Source organism: Oxyura jamaicensis, chromosome 1, assembly GCF_011077185.1.
Source record: "Oxyura jamaicensis isolate SHBP4307 breed ruddy duck chromosome 1, BPBGC_Ojam_1.0, whole genome shotgun sequence".
NCBI lineage: Eukaryota > Metazoa > Chordata > Aves > Anseriformes > Anatidae > Oxyura > Oxyura jamaicensis.
This window is the reverse complement of record NC_048893.1, coordinates 114,845,325-114,861,716: the sequence shown is the minus strand read 5'-3', so window position 1 is coordinate 114,861,716 and position 16,392 is coordinate 114,845,325. Positions and strand designations below refer to the sequence as shown.

Here is a 16,392-nt window from a genome sequence, read left to right as displayed (position 1 = left end):
TTACTGCAGCAGACATAAATCAACTAGACAGATTGTTGGGATACGATTTCAGCAACAGTAGTTTCCTATGCTCACCCTCTGGATTTGCCCCCTGCTTTGTTCTTGTTGTTCTTGTTTTGTTTGTTAGTCTTACGAGGAGCGGCTGAGGGAGCTGGGCTTGTTCAGCCTGGAGAAAAGGAGGCTCAGGGGTGACCTTATCGCTCTCTACAGGTACCTCAAGGGAGGCTGTAGCAAGGTGGGGGTTGGTCTGTTCTCCCACGTGCCTGGTGACAGGATGAGGGGGAATGGGCTTAAGTTGCGCCAGGGGAGTTTTAGGTTGGATCTTAGGAAGAACTTCTTTACCGAAAGGGTTGTTAGACATTGGAATGGGCTGCCCAGGGAAGTGGTGGAGTCACCATCCCTGGAGGTCTTTAAAAGACGTTTAGATGTAGAGCTTAGGGATATGGTTTAGTGGGGACTGTTAGTGTTAGGTCAGAGGTTGGACTTGATGATCTTGAGGTCTCTTCCAACCTAGAAAATTCTGTGATTCTGTTTGTTTTTGTAGTGCATAAAGAACAAGGCCCATTGGTGAGCATTTCTTTATTATTAATCTCTCTGATCTGAGCAACAATTAACTTCTTTCTAAATCATATTTTATCAGGCTGGAATAAAATTTCCTTTACTGTAAATTCTTCAATTAATTTGTTTCCCATTGATTTATTCCAAATTTATCGTTGAAAGTATGGTCATAAATTTCTGGAAGGAGGATCACTCTCAGTATGACACATCACCTGCTTCCTCTCCTGCTTCTTTCATTTTCAGCAGGTCCTTAGCACATCCTCATGGACCCTGCTGACAGATTGGTAAGATCCACTTGATCATCTCCCATTGGGTTCATTCTGGTCTCAAGCAAGGCTTCAGCATCTACTTATTTTGTTTTGCTTTGCTTTGCTTTTTTGTTTGTTTTTCTTTGCTTTGCTTCATTTTGTTTTCAAATCCTGGATGTCTGCAGATCTACATATGTCAAGGTAGAAGTATGCCAAGGTCTCTATTATAGAGATGCTAAATGCTTAGCGGATAGGCAGTTCTGACAGCAATTGCTATGCTTGGAGGCTGCTACTGCCTGAGGTAAATGCTGGTTGCCCCTTAGATAGGTTTTTCAGTCTTTACTCCAAGGGTTGAGGCAACCCTGATGTATGTATTTCATACTTTGATGTCAGCTCGCATCATCAGAGCTGCTCTAGGTAAATCCACTTGAATCTCTGTTGCTCTTTAACAAGCCTGTTGCAGCTTCATTTAGCAACAGTGAATTTTTGCCAAGCTCATCTATCAGGTAATTATCTAGACGCACAGAGGTTTCCTGTTGTAATTGAAGAGGATGTTTTTGTTACTTTCCACCAAACTTGGCTTCTGGATTATGAGGGAGGTGCCTCTTGGCGATGCTTTTTGTTTGTTTGATTGCCTGTGACCTGCTCAGTGGGGCCAGCAGAGCTGCCTTGCCACACTCAAGAAGCAAAGACATTTTTCCCCAATAAGCACAACTGATGCATTGCATGTTCTGTTTCAGAATAAACATCTCACCATCTTGGGCTCGCCCTTTTAGCTCGCCTTGGTAGGCAAGCAGCAGCAGTGTCAGTGATGATGAGCTCCTGTGTCAGTGGGTGGTTTCCCTGAGGGAAATAGGGGTTTTGCTGCTTGTTGGCTTTGCTACAGCGCCTGGCACTTGCGTGTCTGTAGCAAGCGCACCAAACTCAACTAGCCCTGCACAACTACCTGACTTTCCCAAGTACCTGCTTTTATTTTGGAAGGAGATTTATTCTTCTGCCTCCCATATTCTCGATGCCCACGGGTCGGGGAGGGGCTGGCCCCGCCTTGAGGGCGGTGCGTTGGGGCGGCGCGGCCGTGCGCTCCCCGCGGAGCCGGAGCCGGAGCCGGCGGCGCGGGGCGGGATGGAGGCGGCGGGGCCGGGGGGCAGCGGCGTGGCCGGGAGATGCGACGTGGTGGTGGTCGGGGCCGGCATCTCAGGTGGGCTCGGTGGGCGCTGAGCCCCGGCAGCGCTGCCCCGTGGGTGCCCGCCGGGGGCTCCGGGTGCAGGGAGGGGGATAAATGAAAGGGAAATACTCCGCGTGGGGGCGCGGGGGGAGCCCGCTCGTCGGGGAGAGACCCTAGGGAAAAGTGACTTAGGGATGCAGGGTGGCCGTTGTGCGTCCCGAGGAGGGTAGTGGGGTTCTTTCGGGCGTTTTTGGATAGCGCTTGTGGGGCTGGGGTTTGTGTCCCTCTGATAAACACGGCAGAAAAGACAGCCAAGTTCCCCAGGTGCGATGGGCTCTTCGCACTTTGCCAGGACGGTAAATCCCAGAATACTCCCCAGATCTGCTTTCACAGGAGCCTTGTGGCCCCTGGTCCTCGTGCTTAAAAAGAGAAGTCATTTTTCTTAGGGCTCCCAATGGTACTGCTAGGTGAGCCTGTTGCTCTGCTGGGGAAAATCCGTGTTTGGTTCGTACATCAGACAGATGCCGTGTTAGCAGCTTTGGCCAGGTTTCAGGGGTCTTTACTTCTCTAACAATTCAGAAAAAGTGAGTTATGTGACTGACTTCACTAACAATGCAAGCATTACTGCTATTGCTTTAGGTGAAATTAGTTTTTGTTAGAGTTTAGGAGTCGGAGGCTTTCCTTTCCTTAATTTGCAATGGATTAATGCACAAAACAGCAGGTTGCTTACTTAATTACATGTTTTAATTTCCTAAAACAATTATTTTTTTCCCTAATAATTACTTGTTAAATGCAATAATGTAAGTAATCTGTAGTATCCTCAAGCAGAAAGAAAGAGTTTGGACCCGAGGTTGGCTTGCTTTTTGGTTTTACCAGATGCCTGGGTATTCTCCTGCTAGCACAAGTCATTTGGTCTTCATCCTTAAGGTTCCTGTAAAGCACACACTTCCCTTAGGGAACTGCCCATGCTGTGTGCAGCTGATAGTGATGTGATATTATAATGTTTTCTAAGGCTCCAAGAAGCCCTTTGTCCTCAGAGGGCACCGTGCTCCTCTGGCTTTCTAATCTATTAGTAATATTTTGGAAATTGGGCTGAGCACTTCTAACTGGTATCTTGACTCACTAGTACAAGCACATCAGTAAGTTACCTCAGAACACTTATTCCTTGGATTAAAGCCTACTTCCGAGTCTGAAATGGAGCCAAGCAGGAAATTTCAAGGCATTGCAGTCCCTGAAAATTTGACGGTGGCATTAGGAGGACAAATGAACCTCACAGCACTCCTGGGATACAGGAACATTTTTCTTGTCAGTGGAAACCCTTAGTGTCAACCAGTGGTGTTTACCTCTTAACGGATTAGAACATACACCATTTTACGAAAACAGCCTTAGAAAAATGAACAATAAATGCCTTATTTCATAATTAATCCATCTTTAATACACAGTACCATTCATAGCTGGGCACAGTAATTCCTGTCAGCTCTTGGTCTGTTTTGCCTTTCACAGAGCTGCCCTGCCGCTACTGTTTCTATACCAAGATGCCTGCACCTCAGCTACATAAGAAGTGTTGATTTCTAGTCCTAACTTTTTTTCCCTAGAATTGTTGTTCTAGTGAGATAAATAGTAAAGGATGCACAAAGATGGGCAAGGTTTCTGCCTCCACGTCTCTCTGATCCCAGTCTTGACTTTCTGCTGCTTATTTGTCTGAAGATACATTTGCAGTTGCTTCATCTAATACAATTACTGTCTCTTCTGCTTCTGTTATATCTTAAATGCACATTACCCAATGCTTACAAGAAAGGATAGAAAATGTTGGGATAAGCCAGTTCTTTAATAGAAATACATGAAATGTGTATGAGGGATAAGCAGGCTGCTTGTTATATTGGGTGAGCTTCCCAGCAATGAGATTGTGGCTTTTAAAAATATTTGTACAGTGCTGAGCAAGATGAAGCTCAGATCCTGACTGGCACCTCTGGAGGTATCTGTTCCTTGGAGCCAGGAACAGTCTTGAGAGTCAGTTTCTGCACAGCCGAATGCATTATTCTTGCCCATCCTCCTGGACTCTGCACGCACGTATCTGTGTGTGGCCAGTGACAGGGGCACTGAATCAACTGCCTGTAGAAAAGCACAAGCTGGGGACTAGGGAAGCTTCTGCACAGAGCACTTCACTTCTTGCAGGAAGTTTGCTCTGGTGGCCTCTACCACTGAGATCTGTCTGCCATACTCTGTGGAGTCATGTTCAAACTGTCCAGACTGCCCGAGCAAGTATGTTTGGACCCCAGCAGGGAAGGAGCTGCAGAGCTTGGGCTAAATTCCTTTTTTTACATGGGCATGCATGTTAAAAGTGTGGTTGGTGGACAGGAAGAGCCCTAGGAACACGTTGGTGTCATGGTTAATGGATAGTGTCTCGCTAATACAGTTAATGGTAATTACAACATCTTATACACAAGCATCTTAAACAGATAACCTGAAATTAAAGGCTTTCCTCGTACCCATGGGAATTTCCTACGTATATGCCTCAAACCTTGTTCCTATTTTCTGTTTATAGGATTTTCTAGTGAACTGAAGTTGCTGTTCAGTTTTGGATGAATTTCACAGTTTGCTCGCACATTTTGGTTTAGGCTGTCATTCCTTCATTTGCCGGGAAGCAAGCTGACAGCGCGTGACACACCATGAACACGTCCGATTAATTGGCAGGATTGTAACCCTGACATCCCATCAGACAGTCCTCTGCCACTTTGGTTAAGGGGTCACATTACCTGAGGACTAGTAGATGGTCATCCTCTGTGTGGACTAACTACTGTATTGATGGTTTCCAGAAGTTGTCCCTTTATGCAGCAAGTCACTGTCACACCTGACGCATTGTCCCAATCCCAGCTCCACTACTTTTTCCCCAAGCTAAAGCAAAAATTACAGGGAATTCATATTTTGGCTCCATATCCCCAGGATGGAGCACACTCAGTTGCTTTGATATGTGAGGTGGGGTATAAGGAGCTCCAGCATGTTTGCTCACACCATGGGGTCTGCACATTAATGGATGGGCAGCACTGAGTGCTCCAAGCTTTGCTTTTACCAAACACTCAGTTATTTCAACTTTTAAGATCTAGAAAATTACCACAGCTTACATGTGATTTGTAATCCCTCAAAGTTTTCTAACTAACTTTATTGGGGAATATTTTCCCATGGATAACAAAATGTGCGGTGTTGACTCAAAGGCTACCTCCTTGCAAAATTTCAAGTTGCTGCTAGAACTTCCAAAATAGGAAAACAAACAAACAAGTTTTCAAAACCATAGAAGAATGTTTGTTCCTAGAGATTTAGGAATAGCCAGCCAATTTTGACTAAGATTTTCCAGAAAGAAAAAAAAAAAAAAAAAAAAAGAAAAAAAAGAATCAGCATGAGTACCACACCCTGAAAATCAAGCTTAAATAGTTCAATATTTGGCAGAAAAAAAAAAAAAAAAAAAAAAAAAGGAGTCTTAAGCAAAATATTCCAAGTTTTTCAGTGGAAAGTTAGGTATATTAATACGCCAGCCTCCCTTCACACATGAATTTTAGACACTGGAAGCCCAGTTTATCAAAAAAACGCATGGAGGATGAAGATTGATTGTCTCCGTAATGCAAACCAGATATGTCAGATATGGACAAATATAGAAAGGAGCAAGCAAGTCCAAGGGAACTTGTATGCAGATATGTTTTGGAAGAATTTTCAGCACATTGTGTTACGAGAGCAAGGCACAAGGGAAACACAGCTCTAATTGAAGCTTGTACTGAGGACCGTCACTCTGACATGGATAGTTCTTATCTCCAAACAAAAACACGTTTGTTCATAGCTAGAAACAAGGAGATCTCATGGCTAAAGAAAACAGATGCTTAGATTTGCCAGCCACATGCAGGAAACAGCAGTGTTTTCTGTTGCACTTAAGGAGAAGTCCAAGGGCCACAAGCTGTAGGAGAAGCTGGGATATTAAAATGATAGTAATTAGTCTTTATATTGAAGTAAAGCATATGATATGCCATTAGTTTGGTTATTTTTTCCCCTCCATGGAAGAGCTCTTTGCCTTGGCATCTCCTGCTCCACACTTTGTGATTGACAACCTTACTGCTTGAGCTACCTACGCGTTGGCTGTGGTCTCCGAGTGAAATACCGAGTAACGAGGAGATGCAGATTTTTCCTTGCTTGCTACAGTGGCAGCACAACTCGTCTTGTATACTGCTCTGTTTATTTTGACAGCATGCCAACCTGCTGGTGGGTGGTGGTGTCAGATAAACTGTCAAACGCACAGTTACTGGTAGAAGATATAATCAGCTACACCTGTGTAAATCTGGAGTAATTTCCCATATATCTTTTTTTCTAGTACTACTTCTATGTTTACCCAGAATTTGACCTGTAGGAATGCAGTAGCTGCCTCCTAAGACATATCCTGTGTTTCTCTCTTTACATGCACCCAATGCTGGGCTCTGGCTCCTTGGTATGTTGCCACTTTCTGTGTCCAACAGTAAAGCCAGCAGTCAGTGATAATATTGTCACTTGGTGCTAGAAATACCTGTAAGCCAGTTTTTTGGATGCAGAGATAAACAGCAATGTTTCAAAAGGCTCTCAGTTCCCCATGTACTGCTAGCAAGCTGAATGTCATTACGTGAATAATTTACTGCAGGAATAAATCAATCAGCCCCCCACGTAAAATGTTAAGGGTGTTATAGACAATACTTGCACATAAACAGAAATGCCGGTTTCCATTCCCTCCTTGTTTATAACATGTTCCAATGTTTTGCTACTAAAGATATACAAAATCTTCTGACCATGAGGCAATGGGGCATGTTTTTTTGTTTATGTATTATTATTTTTTTTTGTTAAGACACTCCTTTGTGTTATGCTCCATAACAGATACTTAGTTTTAGCACAGAAATTGAGATATGTTTGTTATATAGCCAAATACTATTTTCTTCATCTTCCTTCACATTCTTCATATGGTTTTCTACGGTAAATGCATAATTTATGAACATCATCTAACCCAGGTGGTAACCTGAGTCATGACAGCTGGTTCTGTTACTGAATAAAGGATGTGCTAGTTTGGTTTCTGGTTAAAAAAAATAAATTGTATGTACACCACTGTGATTCGTTGGTTAGCAAATTCAGAGTTCCTAGGAGAGTACTGTAAATCTATGGTTGCTCCTTGAGGAGCAAATTTTGCACCATGCCTCCAGCTTAGCTGGAAGTTGTTGAAAGGCAGGGAAGAATATTCCTCTTAGCTAGGTAGATCTAAAGTCTTAAGAGTATTATTTACTCCAGTGAGCAAAAAAAATAGGTTGTTAGGGCACATCTCAAAATATCATAGTACAATGAGGGCAGGGGTGGAACAAATGTTATGTCCTTCCCAGGAACACCAATGCTGATGTTCTTGTTTTTTGTGGTAATGCATAGATTCACAGCAATATTTTTTTCACAAACTTATTTATCTGATGATCACTGTTTAACTGATAAGAATTTATTATGCATGCTGATGAATACACTTAGCAATAGTTAGAAAATGTGCATAAATACCTTAGATGTTACCATAAGCCAAGTAATACTAAGCCGTCAGCTTAATAACTGGTTGATTGGTGCTACTCATTTTCATATGTAAGGTGAAGGAAGATGCTCCTTTTTTAACTCCATGCTTATACTACTTAACTTTTCCTGCTTTTATTTTGGGATTGTGGAGGAAGTTATGCTGGGCCGAGGTGTTTACTGCAGCAGGCTTTGGACTTAAAAATCATAGTGGGTGTGTACGTAGGAGTGGAATTGTCCTCCAAATACAATTCCCTCTTCATGTTCACTGTGTTTCTGTTAAGACTGTCTGTGAGAAACTGTCTTTGTACCCTCCAGGACAAGGTTTGCATCTATTTAAAGCATTTATACAGTAGTGCTATTGAAACCAGTTAGAGTGGCTTGCTCTCATTCAGCAGTGCACTCTGTAACAGAAAATATTTGGTCTTTTTTGGTTGAAATCTTAGATCAATCAACTGGACTATGTTTGATGGGGGTTGGGGGGGAGAAATATGTATGCAAAAATATTTAACTGGAAATGACAGGCTAAATAAATGCACCCTCATCCCCAGCATCAACTGCACTACAATGGGAATTACGAAACAACGCATGGAAAGACAAAACACAGTTTCTGACAGTAGGAAAGTTAGTGTTGTTATGGTGTTAGGCAAGACTGAAAGGAGAAATGAATATAGACATGTGATCAGTGCTGTGCATTCTTGCTGTCCTGTGCAAATTTTAGGCATGTAATTTAATTAGTAAGTTATTTTGTTCATTTTCAGTGGCAATTTTAGGCCTTTCAAACTTTTAGTCTGGATAGGAAACCAGTTCCTTCGTTATCAGCCTTCTGTGTGTTGTTGTCCATTAGTGATCTTTCTGGAGACAGTCTGATGTATCTGAGTACATTCTAACTATACTTTAAAACTTACTTGAGTTCCACAGTAGGCAAAAAAAATTCAATGAAAGCAAAATGTTGTAGAGAAGTAGAAGAAAAGAGAGGAATGGATATTTTACTCCATAGTCATGATAGAAATGCTTTGCATCTCTTATTGGCAAGTTCATGTTTTCTTGGCAAAGACACTTCTACTCGAATAATGAGAAATGATTCTAAGGTGACCGTTGCCAGATTTAATTACTCAGTTGTACTTGGAAAAGTTTCATTTTCCATCAGCGGAACAGTAAAAAACAGTCACAGTGTTAGCATACCGTTACAATGGAACTTTAGTGAGGATATATTGACAATTGCCTTGCTTTACTGATGTATATTAGAATAATGAGTGAAAAGGTTTAAAAATCACTCTGCTGTTAAGATCAAAAAAATGTTGAGACATTCCATAAAGATTTTGCCCTTTCATGATTCAATTGTGCTAGAACAGCACAATAGTGAGCTTGTAGACTTTCATATAATGTAATTACCTCACTTTATGTATAGTAGAGTGGATTACCAAGAATTTTAAGAAGGAATGTCGTATTATGTCGGTTATGGTAACATTGGATTGGTAACGCCCCAACATTGGATGCATAAAAGGCAAATGCACTTTTTATAAGCTAGCATCTAATATATCCAGAAAAACAGCAGACAGTAACCTTTTCTGTAGTTACTGTTAATTTTCTCTGCCATTATTTTAGTGTGCTCAATGGGACACATATGTAGTGGGCCTCAGTTTGAAAAGTTAAATGTCCCTGAAAAATCAAGCTTCCCTAATATGTTGAAACGCCTTGTGAACTCAATAGTACCTTTCAGACTTTGTACCCATAGCATGATCTTCATCACCAGCTATACGAGTGTCTGGAGGTACCATAACAGTTTTGCAAGGCTGTGCTGTAATGCAACCATTCTCACCATCATGCAGGCAGCAGCTAATCCAGATAGAGTTTGCAGTGAAAAGGCATGACTTTTCATTGAGAAGACAGTTCCTGGTGAGAGACACACAGTGCTGTCCAGGATATTTGTGATGGAGCAATAGCCCATAGCTATTAATAGGAGCTATGGGTCCTATTCATAGGACCCATAGCTCCTATTCATACATAATACGGGTGGGCCAGTCTTCAGTTCAAATATTTAATTGTTGCTGAGGTGATGCAAGTAATCTGAAGAGAATCTAAGATTTCTGGGCCTGCTATTGTGATAGTCAGAAACATTCTCTGTCTGGTGTAATGGTATTTTTGTGGTTTCCAGTTGTCACCACTTCCCTTCACCGCCCTTCGTTACCCTGCATGGGTACTGCCCTTGCATGTTTTGGAGATGTTCAGCATCCATCATGTAAAAAGTGCTGTCTCTTAGAAAGATGCTGGTGATTTTTGCTTCTCATCATGGTGTATCAGTGAATCTGTTTGATGTACTGGAGTTAGAGTGCAGATTTTGAAAAATATAAACTATATAATATATAATATTTACCATACTATCATGTTTCCAATAAAGTAAGATTTTTGTTGTTTTTTGTTTGTTTGTTTGTTTGCTTGTTTTTTTAAGTCCCACCATTTGTGCTACAGTGTCCGTTTATATGTCCTGTATCAACCCCAGTATTAAGACAACTTGGAATAATTCTCATATATGCTTGTCTTATAAATGCCTCCCTATTTCGTAAGAAAACACTTCCCACATTATGCAGCTCAGCTGAGAGTCAAGCTCAAGTCTCTTAAGTCCCAGTTTTGTTCTCTACCTGTAGGGCTGAACCTTTCTCTCCTATAAGATACAGGCATGCTATTTTGTGTTTTCCATCAGGCTACATACAAAATCCAGTATTCTTCAGTATCACTGAGTTTCAGCCATGATGTATGCCTGGTACTCTGCAGACTGGCATAAATTCATCTTAAATTCTTCTTCTTTTATTTTTTTTAATGGTGCATCCAGTATTTTGATGCACTTGAAACCACTTTGCTTGATAGGATTATGACAATTTTCTGAAATGAAAGCAGCAGCAGTATGATCTGCAACAGCAGCAATTGCGGGCCCTTAACAGCACTGCAGAATCAATTGGAGAAGAGCTTCCTTGTACAGCGTCTTCAGACAGTGGGAGCTTGGTATGAGATTGCCATAGAAACCCTCGTGGAGGATGTATAAGTCATCTCGCTTTGTTTATTCTGATCTAATAACAAGTGAATTTCTCCAGCCAGATACTTCAAATGAAGCATGGTTTTGGCAGGCTCTCTTCATCTTACTTAGGCAGATAGTATTTCTAACTCACAGAATGAGAGTGATATGTGGAAGGAACACGGCCAGTGATCTGGGTGGCTTGCAGCTTTCTCTCTAGGCTACACTCGAAGGAGGTGGAGGACACAATGAGGCACAACACCAGCCTCAGATACTGGAGACCATGGTGGGGATGGGAAGGTGAGGAGGACATCTCCAAGCGTGGTGTGGTGGAAGAGACAGGCTATGAACCTGTGTGGGGTGGCAGTGATAGGCATTTCTGTGCTGCTGTCCTACACAAGCGCATCGTGAAATACCTCACTTGAGTCCTGGCTGTGGCCTGAGATGTCACAGCCCACTGCTTGGCTTGGCTATGGTTGTAGGACAAGGTGGATATCCACAGTGTGACAGGATATTGTGGCTGTTTTCAGAGCACATGTGTAGCAGGGGCCCATGGCAATTTATTTTGAGGCTAATTATGCCCATGTATCAAAAGCACATGGGCTTTGTGACCTGTGGGATGTATGTGGAAGCATCTCTACCCAGTGCACGTTAGTTCAAACCAGAATGGAGCCAAAGAGTTGGGCTCAACAGTCAGCTGCATGTAGATACTCTGTGTGTGTGTGTGTTCTTGCTAGCCTTCCATTTTCAAAGAAAATCGAGTCTATGCCTTAAACAAATAATTGCATAGTAGCAATTTTCAATTGACATATTTTGCTTGTTCCCTACTTTTTCCTCCCCAACCCCCATCCCCTGCCTTTTTTGTGTTTTTATTCTGTTGGGAAAACAGATTATTTTCATCTTGGATTGCTCTTTTTTTTTTTTTTTTAATGTTTTGTCTATGTATGCATAATTTTAAATTTGACCTTCTAGGTCTAATCTGTAGCTTTAAGTTCTGCAATGCTAGGAAGTTTAAACAATAACCACCTCTATTTATGCTGTGTCATTGACCTTTCAATTTTTGTAAACCTGAATTTACAAATTGGCACTATTTTTTTCTCAGTCAGACCCTCTGTCAATTGACATTACGTCACTGCTGTCCTGGTGTATCTCTTGCTGTTTCCCAGTCTATATAGCTCTGAAGTCTTTTTTTTTTTTTTTTTTTTTTTTTTGGATCAGTCTACAGTGACACTTGTGTTCAACAATAACGAATCTAAAAATCTGTATGGCTGGAGTACAAGAAGTACAGTTTAAGAAGCAAACAGAATAGAGAACCTCAGACATATTACCTCATGTTCTTCATTCCTTAGCTACCCTTCTTTATTAGAACACATGATTTAATAAAGGTACAAACCAGCATTAAGGTTAACTTCCAACGCAGTCCAGTGAAACTATTATTCTTCCTAAAGAGCTGTGGCATGGATATTGCTATTGTATATAGCACAAAATGAGAGATAAGGTTGTCAGTCTTTGACACTAATGGGGTTAGAGGATTATACAATCCTTCCTTCAAACCCAGGACAGATTCTTTTCCACTTCATGTTACTTATTACGTGTATTTTCAGAAGACATAATATATATTCAATATCTATCTATTTAAACTTTCTTATAAGAGAATTATCATTCATGTTTGAGTGTCCAATGGTATTTACAAAGAACAGAGAAATTCCACCGTGTATTTTGTATATGTAGGAAATCCACATTTTTGTGACAGTTTTTTCTCATATGAAAATATGTGTTCATAAGAAAATGCTGTAGTTTGTGTTTCCAGCATTATAGACTTGTGTTTTCTATGATTATGTTGAGGACGAGAACACTCACCAAAAAGATTAAAGAATTAACTATAATTAACTGTGTTGTCTGTAGTCTTTCAAGCAGGAAAAAAAAAGTCAAAAACCATTGAAAGAAATTAGAACAAAGATGTTCATTCCCACTGAGAAATGGCTAGAATTTTTAAAATTTCAAACATTAAATAGATGTAAGAATTAAGTATGCTTTTGCTCCAGCAACAATCCAAAGAATATGATAAAAGGACATTAAGTCATTTTTTGGTGAGCACTGAAATCATATATATCATTTTTGTCAGTGTAAGACATTTGAACTTCCTCTCTTCTGGTTTCCAGTGAGTGCTGTTCAACTTCCACATTGAAAGATCATGTGCACAAAAGTTTATGGGCTACTCTGTATTGTCCTCAGAATAAATGAGTACACTTAGTACTGCCTGGCACCTTAGAATGATTCCTCTCATCTGGCCTTTTAAGACTTGCATTCTTTGTGGACTCAGGAACGGTTGCTTTTAATCACATTTAGAAGTAGTGTAATAAACATGAATATAATATTATTATTCCTTACTGCAGGGTATCTTGGAAGTTCTGATCAATAAGACTGGCTTTTGTATACTTAAGGAGGGGAAACAACTCCAGAAAAACAATGCTTCAGTGCCAAATTGGCCTGCAGGACAATGGGATAATCTGATTTCACAAACTCATGATTGCTTTTTACAATTTCATTTTGCATTTGTCAAAAGTAAAGAGGACTCCTGTCCTATTGAATTTTCAGCTTTCTCTAGTGTTTCCATCACAAAGTCCCATAATTAGATGATTTTTGCTGAGATGGTAATTCCTTTTATAAAGTATCTATATACAGGCTATTTGATTGCCATGGTCAAACTCCATTGCTTAAAATTAATCTTGACAGTGAGGCAGACATTCTTTCTGCATATGAATGAGGACAATGGGTGGCGATACAGTAGAGAGTTGAGGAGAGAGAGAAGAAATTGGAAGCCTACTTTGCTGAAACATGCCTATTTAGTATATTATTATTTCTGTCACTTTAGCCATACAAGCCCCTCAAGGTGGGTTCTACCTTTTCTATGCGCTGCACAAATGAGGAATAAGATGCATGCTGTTAATAACTGAGATTTCTCTTTCTTTAAAATGGCAAAATGCTAGCCCAAAGGAGGAAAATTCAGTCTGTGGAATGCTGTTTATGCAGATGCAACTAAGCAGCAGTGTGGTGGTTTTACCGTGCTAGGCAGTTGAACACCACAACCGCTCTCTCACTCCCCCTCCTCAGATGAGGAGGGGAAAAAGTAAAGGAAAGAACAACTCACGGGTTGAGATAAGGATGATTTAATTAAAGAGGGGAAAATATATATATATATAATTAAGGAAATATTATTATTAATTAAACAATTCAACTAAAGGGAAAAAAAGGGAAAGGGGAAAAGGGAGGGGGAAAGGGAATAACAAAACAAACCAAGTAAAGGCTATGTGGAAGTGCAGAGGAAAGAAATTACTCTCTACTTCCCACAAATGAGCAATGCTTGTCCACGTCCTTGAAGCAGGGCCTCAACACACGTAGCCGGTGTTCGGGAGGAGGACAGACGTTTTCGCAACGAGAGCCCACCCCTCCCCTCTTCTTCCTTTTTCCACCTTTTATTGCTGAGTGTGACATCATATGGTATGGAATATCCCTTTGGTTGGTTTAGGTCAGCTGCCCTGGTGATGTTTCTTTCTCACTTTTTGCCCACCCCTAGGAGGGTCAGAGAGAGTCCTGATGCTGTGCCAGCACTTCTCAGCAGCAGACACAACACTGGTGTGATACCACTGCTGTTCTAGCTACAAGTGCAGAGCGCAGCACTGTATGGGCTGCTGCAGGGAAAGTTAACATCCCAGCCAGACCCAGTAGAAGCAGTTGCATGATTTCTGTGATAAGGAACCATGAAAAGTTTCAGAATTCTCTCAGGAATTTTTGAAAATGGTATTAAAATCTCTGACCATGAAGCTTTGGTTCAGTTTTTGAGCATTGTAATTGATTGCTGCCACTTGCTTTAAAGCACTCGCTCTTTTTCTGTTAGGTTTGTCGGCTGCCAAGTTGCTGTCTGAGTCTGGGCTCAGTGTGGTGGTTCTTGAAGCCCGGAACAGAGTTGGAGGAAGGACATTCACTATCAGGGTAAGTGCTTCCTTAGAGATCATCTAGTCTACCCCCCTGACACGGGCAGGGACATCTTTCATTAGATCAGGTTGCCCAACCTGACCTGGAACACTTCCAGGGATGGGGCATTCATGCCTTCTCTGGGCAACCTGTGCCAGTGCCTCACCACCCTCATAGTAAATAATTTCTCTTTAATCTAAATCTTTAGATGTCCTATCAGTACACATCCTGGTAAAGAGTCCCTCCCCATCTTCCCTATAAGCCCCCCTTTAGTAGTGAAAGGCTGCACTAAGGTCTCTTGGATCCTTGTCTTCACGTTGAACAACCCCAGCCCTCTCAGCCTGTCTTTGTAGGAGAGGTGCTCCAGCCCTCTGATAATCTTCATTGCCCTCCCCTGGACCCAGTCCAACAGGTCCATGTCTTTCATGTGCTGGGGTCCCCAGAGCTGAACGCAGAACTCCAGGTGGGGTCTCATGAGAGCAGAGTAGAGGGGCAGAATCACCTTCCTCAATCTGCTGGCTACGCTGCTTTTGATGTGACCCAGGATATGGTTGGCTTTCTGGGCTCCAAGCATGCACTGCTGTCTCATGTCCAGTTTCTTCATCTGTGAGTATCCACAGGTCTTTCTCTGCAGGGCTGCTCTGAAACCATTCATCCCCCCGTCTGTGTGGATAGCAGGGTTGCCCTGACTCAGGTGCAGGGCCTTGCACTTGTTCAAGTCCATGAAGTTCACGTGGGCCCACCTCTCAAACCTATCTAGGTCCCCCTGGATGGCATCCCTTACTTCTTATCATATCAATTGCACCACTCAGCTTGGTGTTGTCCACAAACTTGCTGAAGTTGCACCCAATCTACAAAAAATGATGTTTTTAATAAAAACATTAAACATTACCAGTCCCAATATGGAACATACTGGAGAAAATCCAACAAAGGGCCACCACTAAAAGGATGCCATTAAAAAGAAAATGAAAGAAACAGTGAGTCACCTGAGGCATAGGGTAATGTAATACAGATATTCCCTCTGCGTCCCAGCCTAAAAATGGGAGAGCTTTAAATTAAGTCAAATGCCAATTGCTTGGTAACCAGAGATAAACAGGGGCGTTTTAGTAGAAATCATTGTACATGAGATATAAACAGCATTCCTTTGTGATACGGAAAATGCCAAGTGCAGCAGGCTGCAGCCAGGGTGTGCCCTGCTGGAAAGGAGCTTACTCTCTTTGAATACTGCACTGCCGTGCTCAGCATCTACAGTATTAAATCTAAGCAGGTATCTGCAGAGACAGGGAAAACAAGCATTGGTGCTGGAGATGGTTTCAACTTGACAAGGGTTTTGTGATGAGAAGAAAAGTATCATGAGTTCTGAGAAAGTGGTGCTGGGTTTTTAACCAAAGTATTTAGTTTTTAGTATTTAGTATTTAGTATTTTTAGTATTTAGTTTTCTTCATATTATCATGTCTTTTGTGTGACTACAAAGCCAATACTGAAAAGTATAGTGAGATTTAAACATTAGTTAAACCCACATGCGGTGGAGTGAAGACACTGTGATCCCTTGTGTGTGTCATTGCAGAGCTCAGCACTGCCTGTGGTTAAGCCAGTCAGAATGCCTTGTCTCCTGTTCACTTAGATGCAGTGCTATTCACCATGGAATAATTCTTCCTAATTCTAGGTATTTATGTGAAGGAGTTTCACACAGAGCTTTTGATTCCTGATATTTCTTTTGACAGAATAAGGAAGTTAATTACGTTGATGTTGGTGGAGCGTATGTAGGACCTACCCAAAATCGGATTCTCCGTCTGGCAAAGGAGCTGGGTATTGAGACCTATAAAGTGAATATAGATGGCTATGCCATCCATTACAAGGGGGTAAGTATTACATCTTTCATGTTC

The 16,392-nt window shown here is 41.5% G+C and overlaps 1 protein-coding gene across 1 annotated transcript in view; it reads left to right on the top strand.

Annotated features, from left to right (window-relative positions):
* The first annotated feature begins 1,853 nt into the window (after nucleotides 1-1,853).
* The window catches only part of LOC118160896 (amine oxidase [flavin-containing] A-like), a 38,527-nt gene continuing 23,988 nt past the window's right edge, over nucleotides 1,854-16,392 (top strand). The window contains exons 1-3 of the mRNA XM_035315986.1: nucleotides 1,854-2,004; nucleotides 14,430-14,524; nucleotides 16,231-16,368. Of these exons, the coding sequence (XP_035171877.1) occupies nucleotides 1,929-2,004; nucleotides 14,430-14,524; nucleotides 16,231-16,368 (309 nt within the window). The 5' untranslated portion in view covers nucleotides 1,854-1,928. The remainder of the gene's footprint in view (nucleotides 2,005-14,429; nucleotides 14,525-16,230; nucleotides 16,369-16,392) is intronic.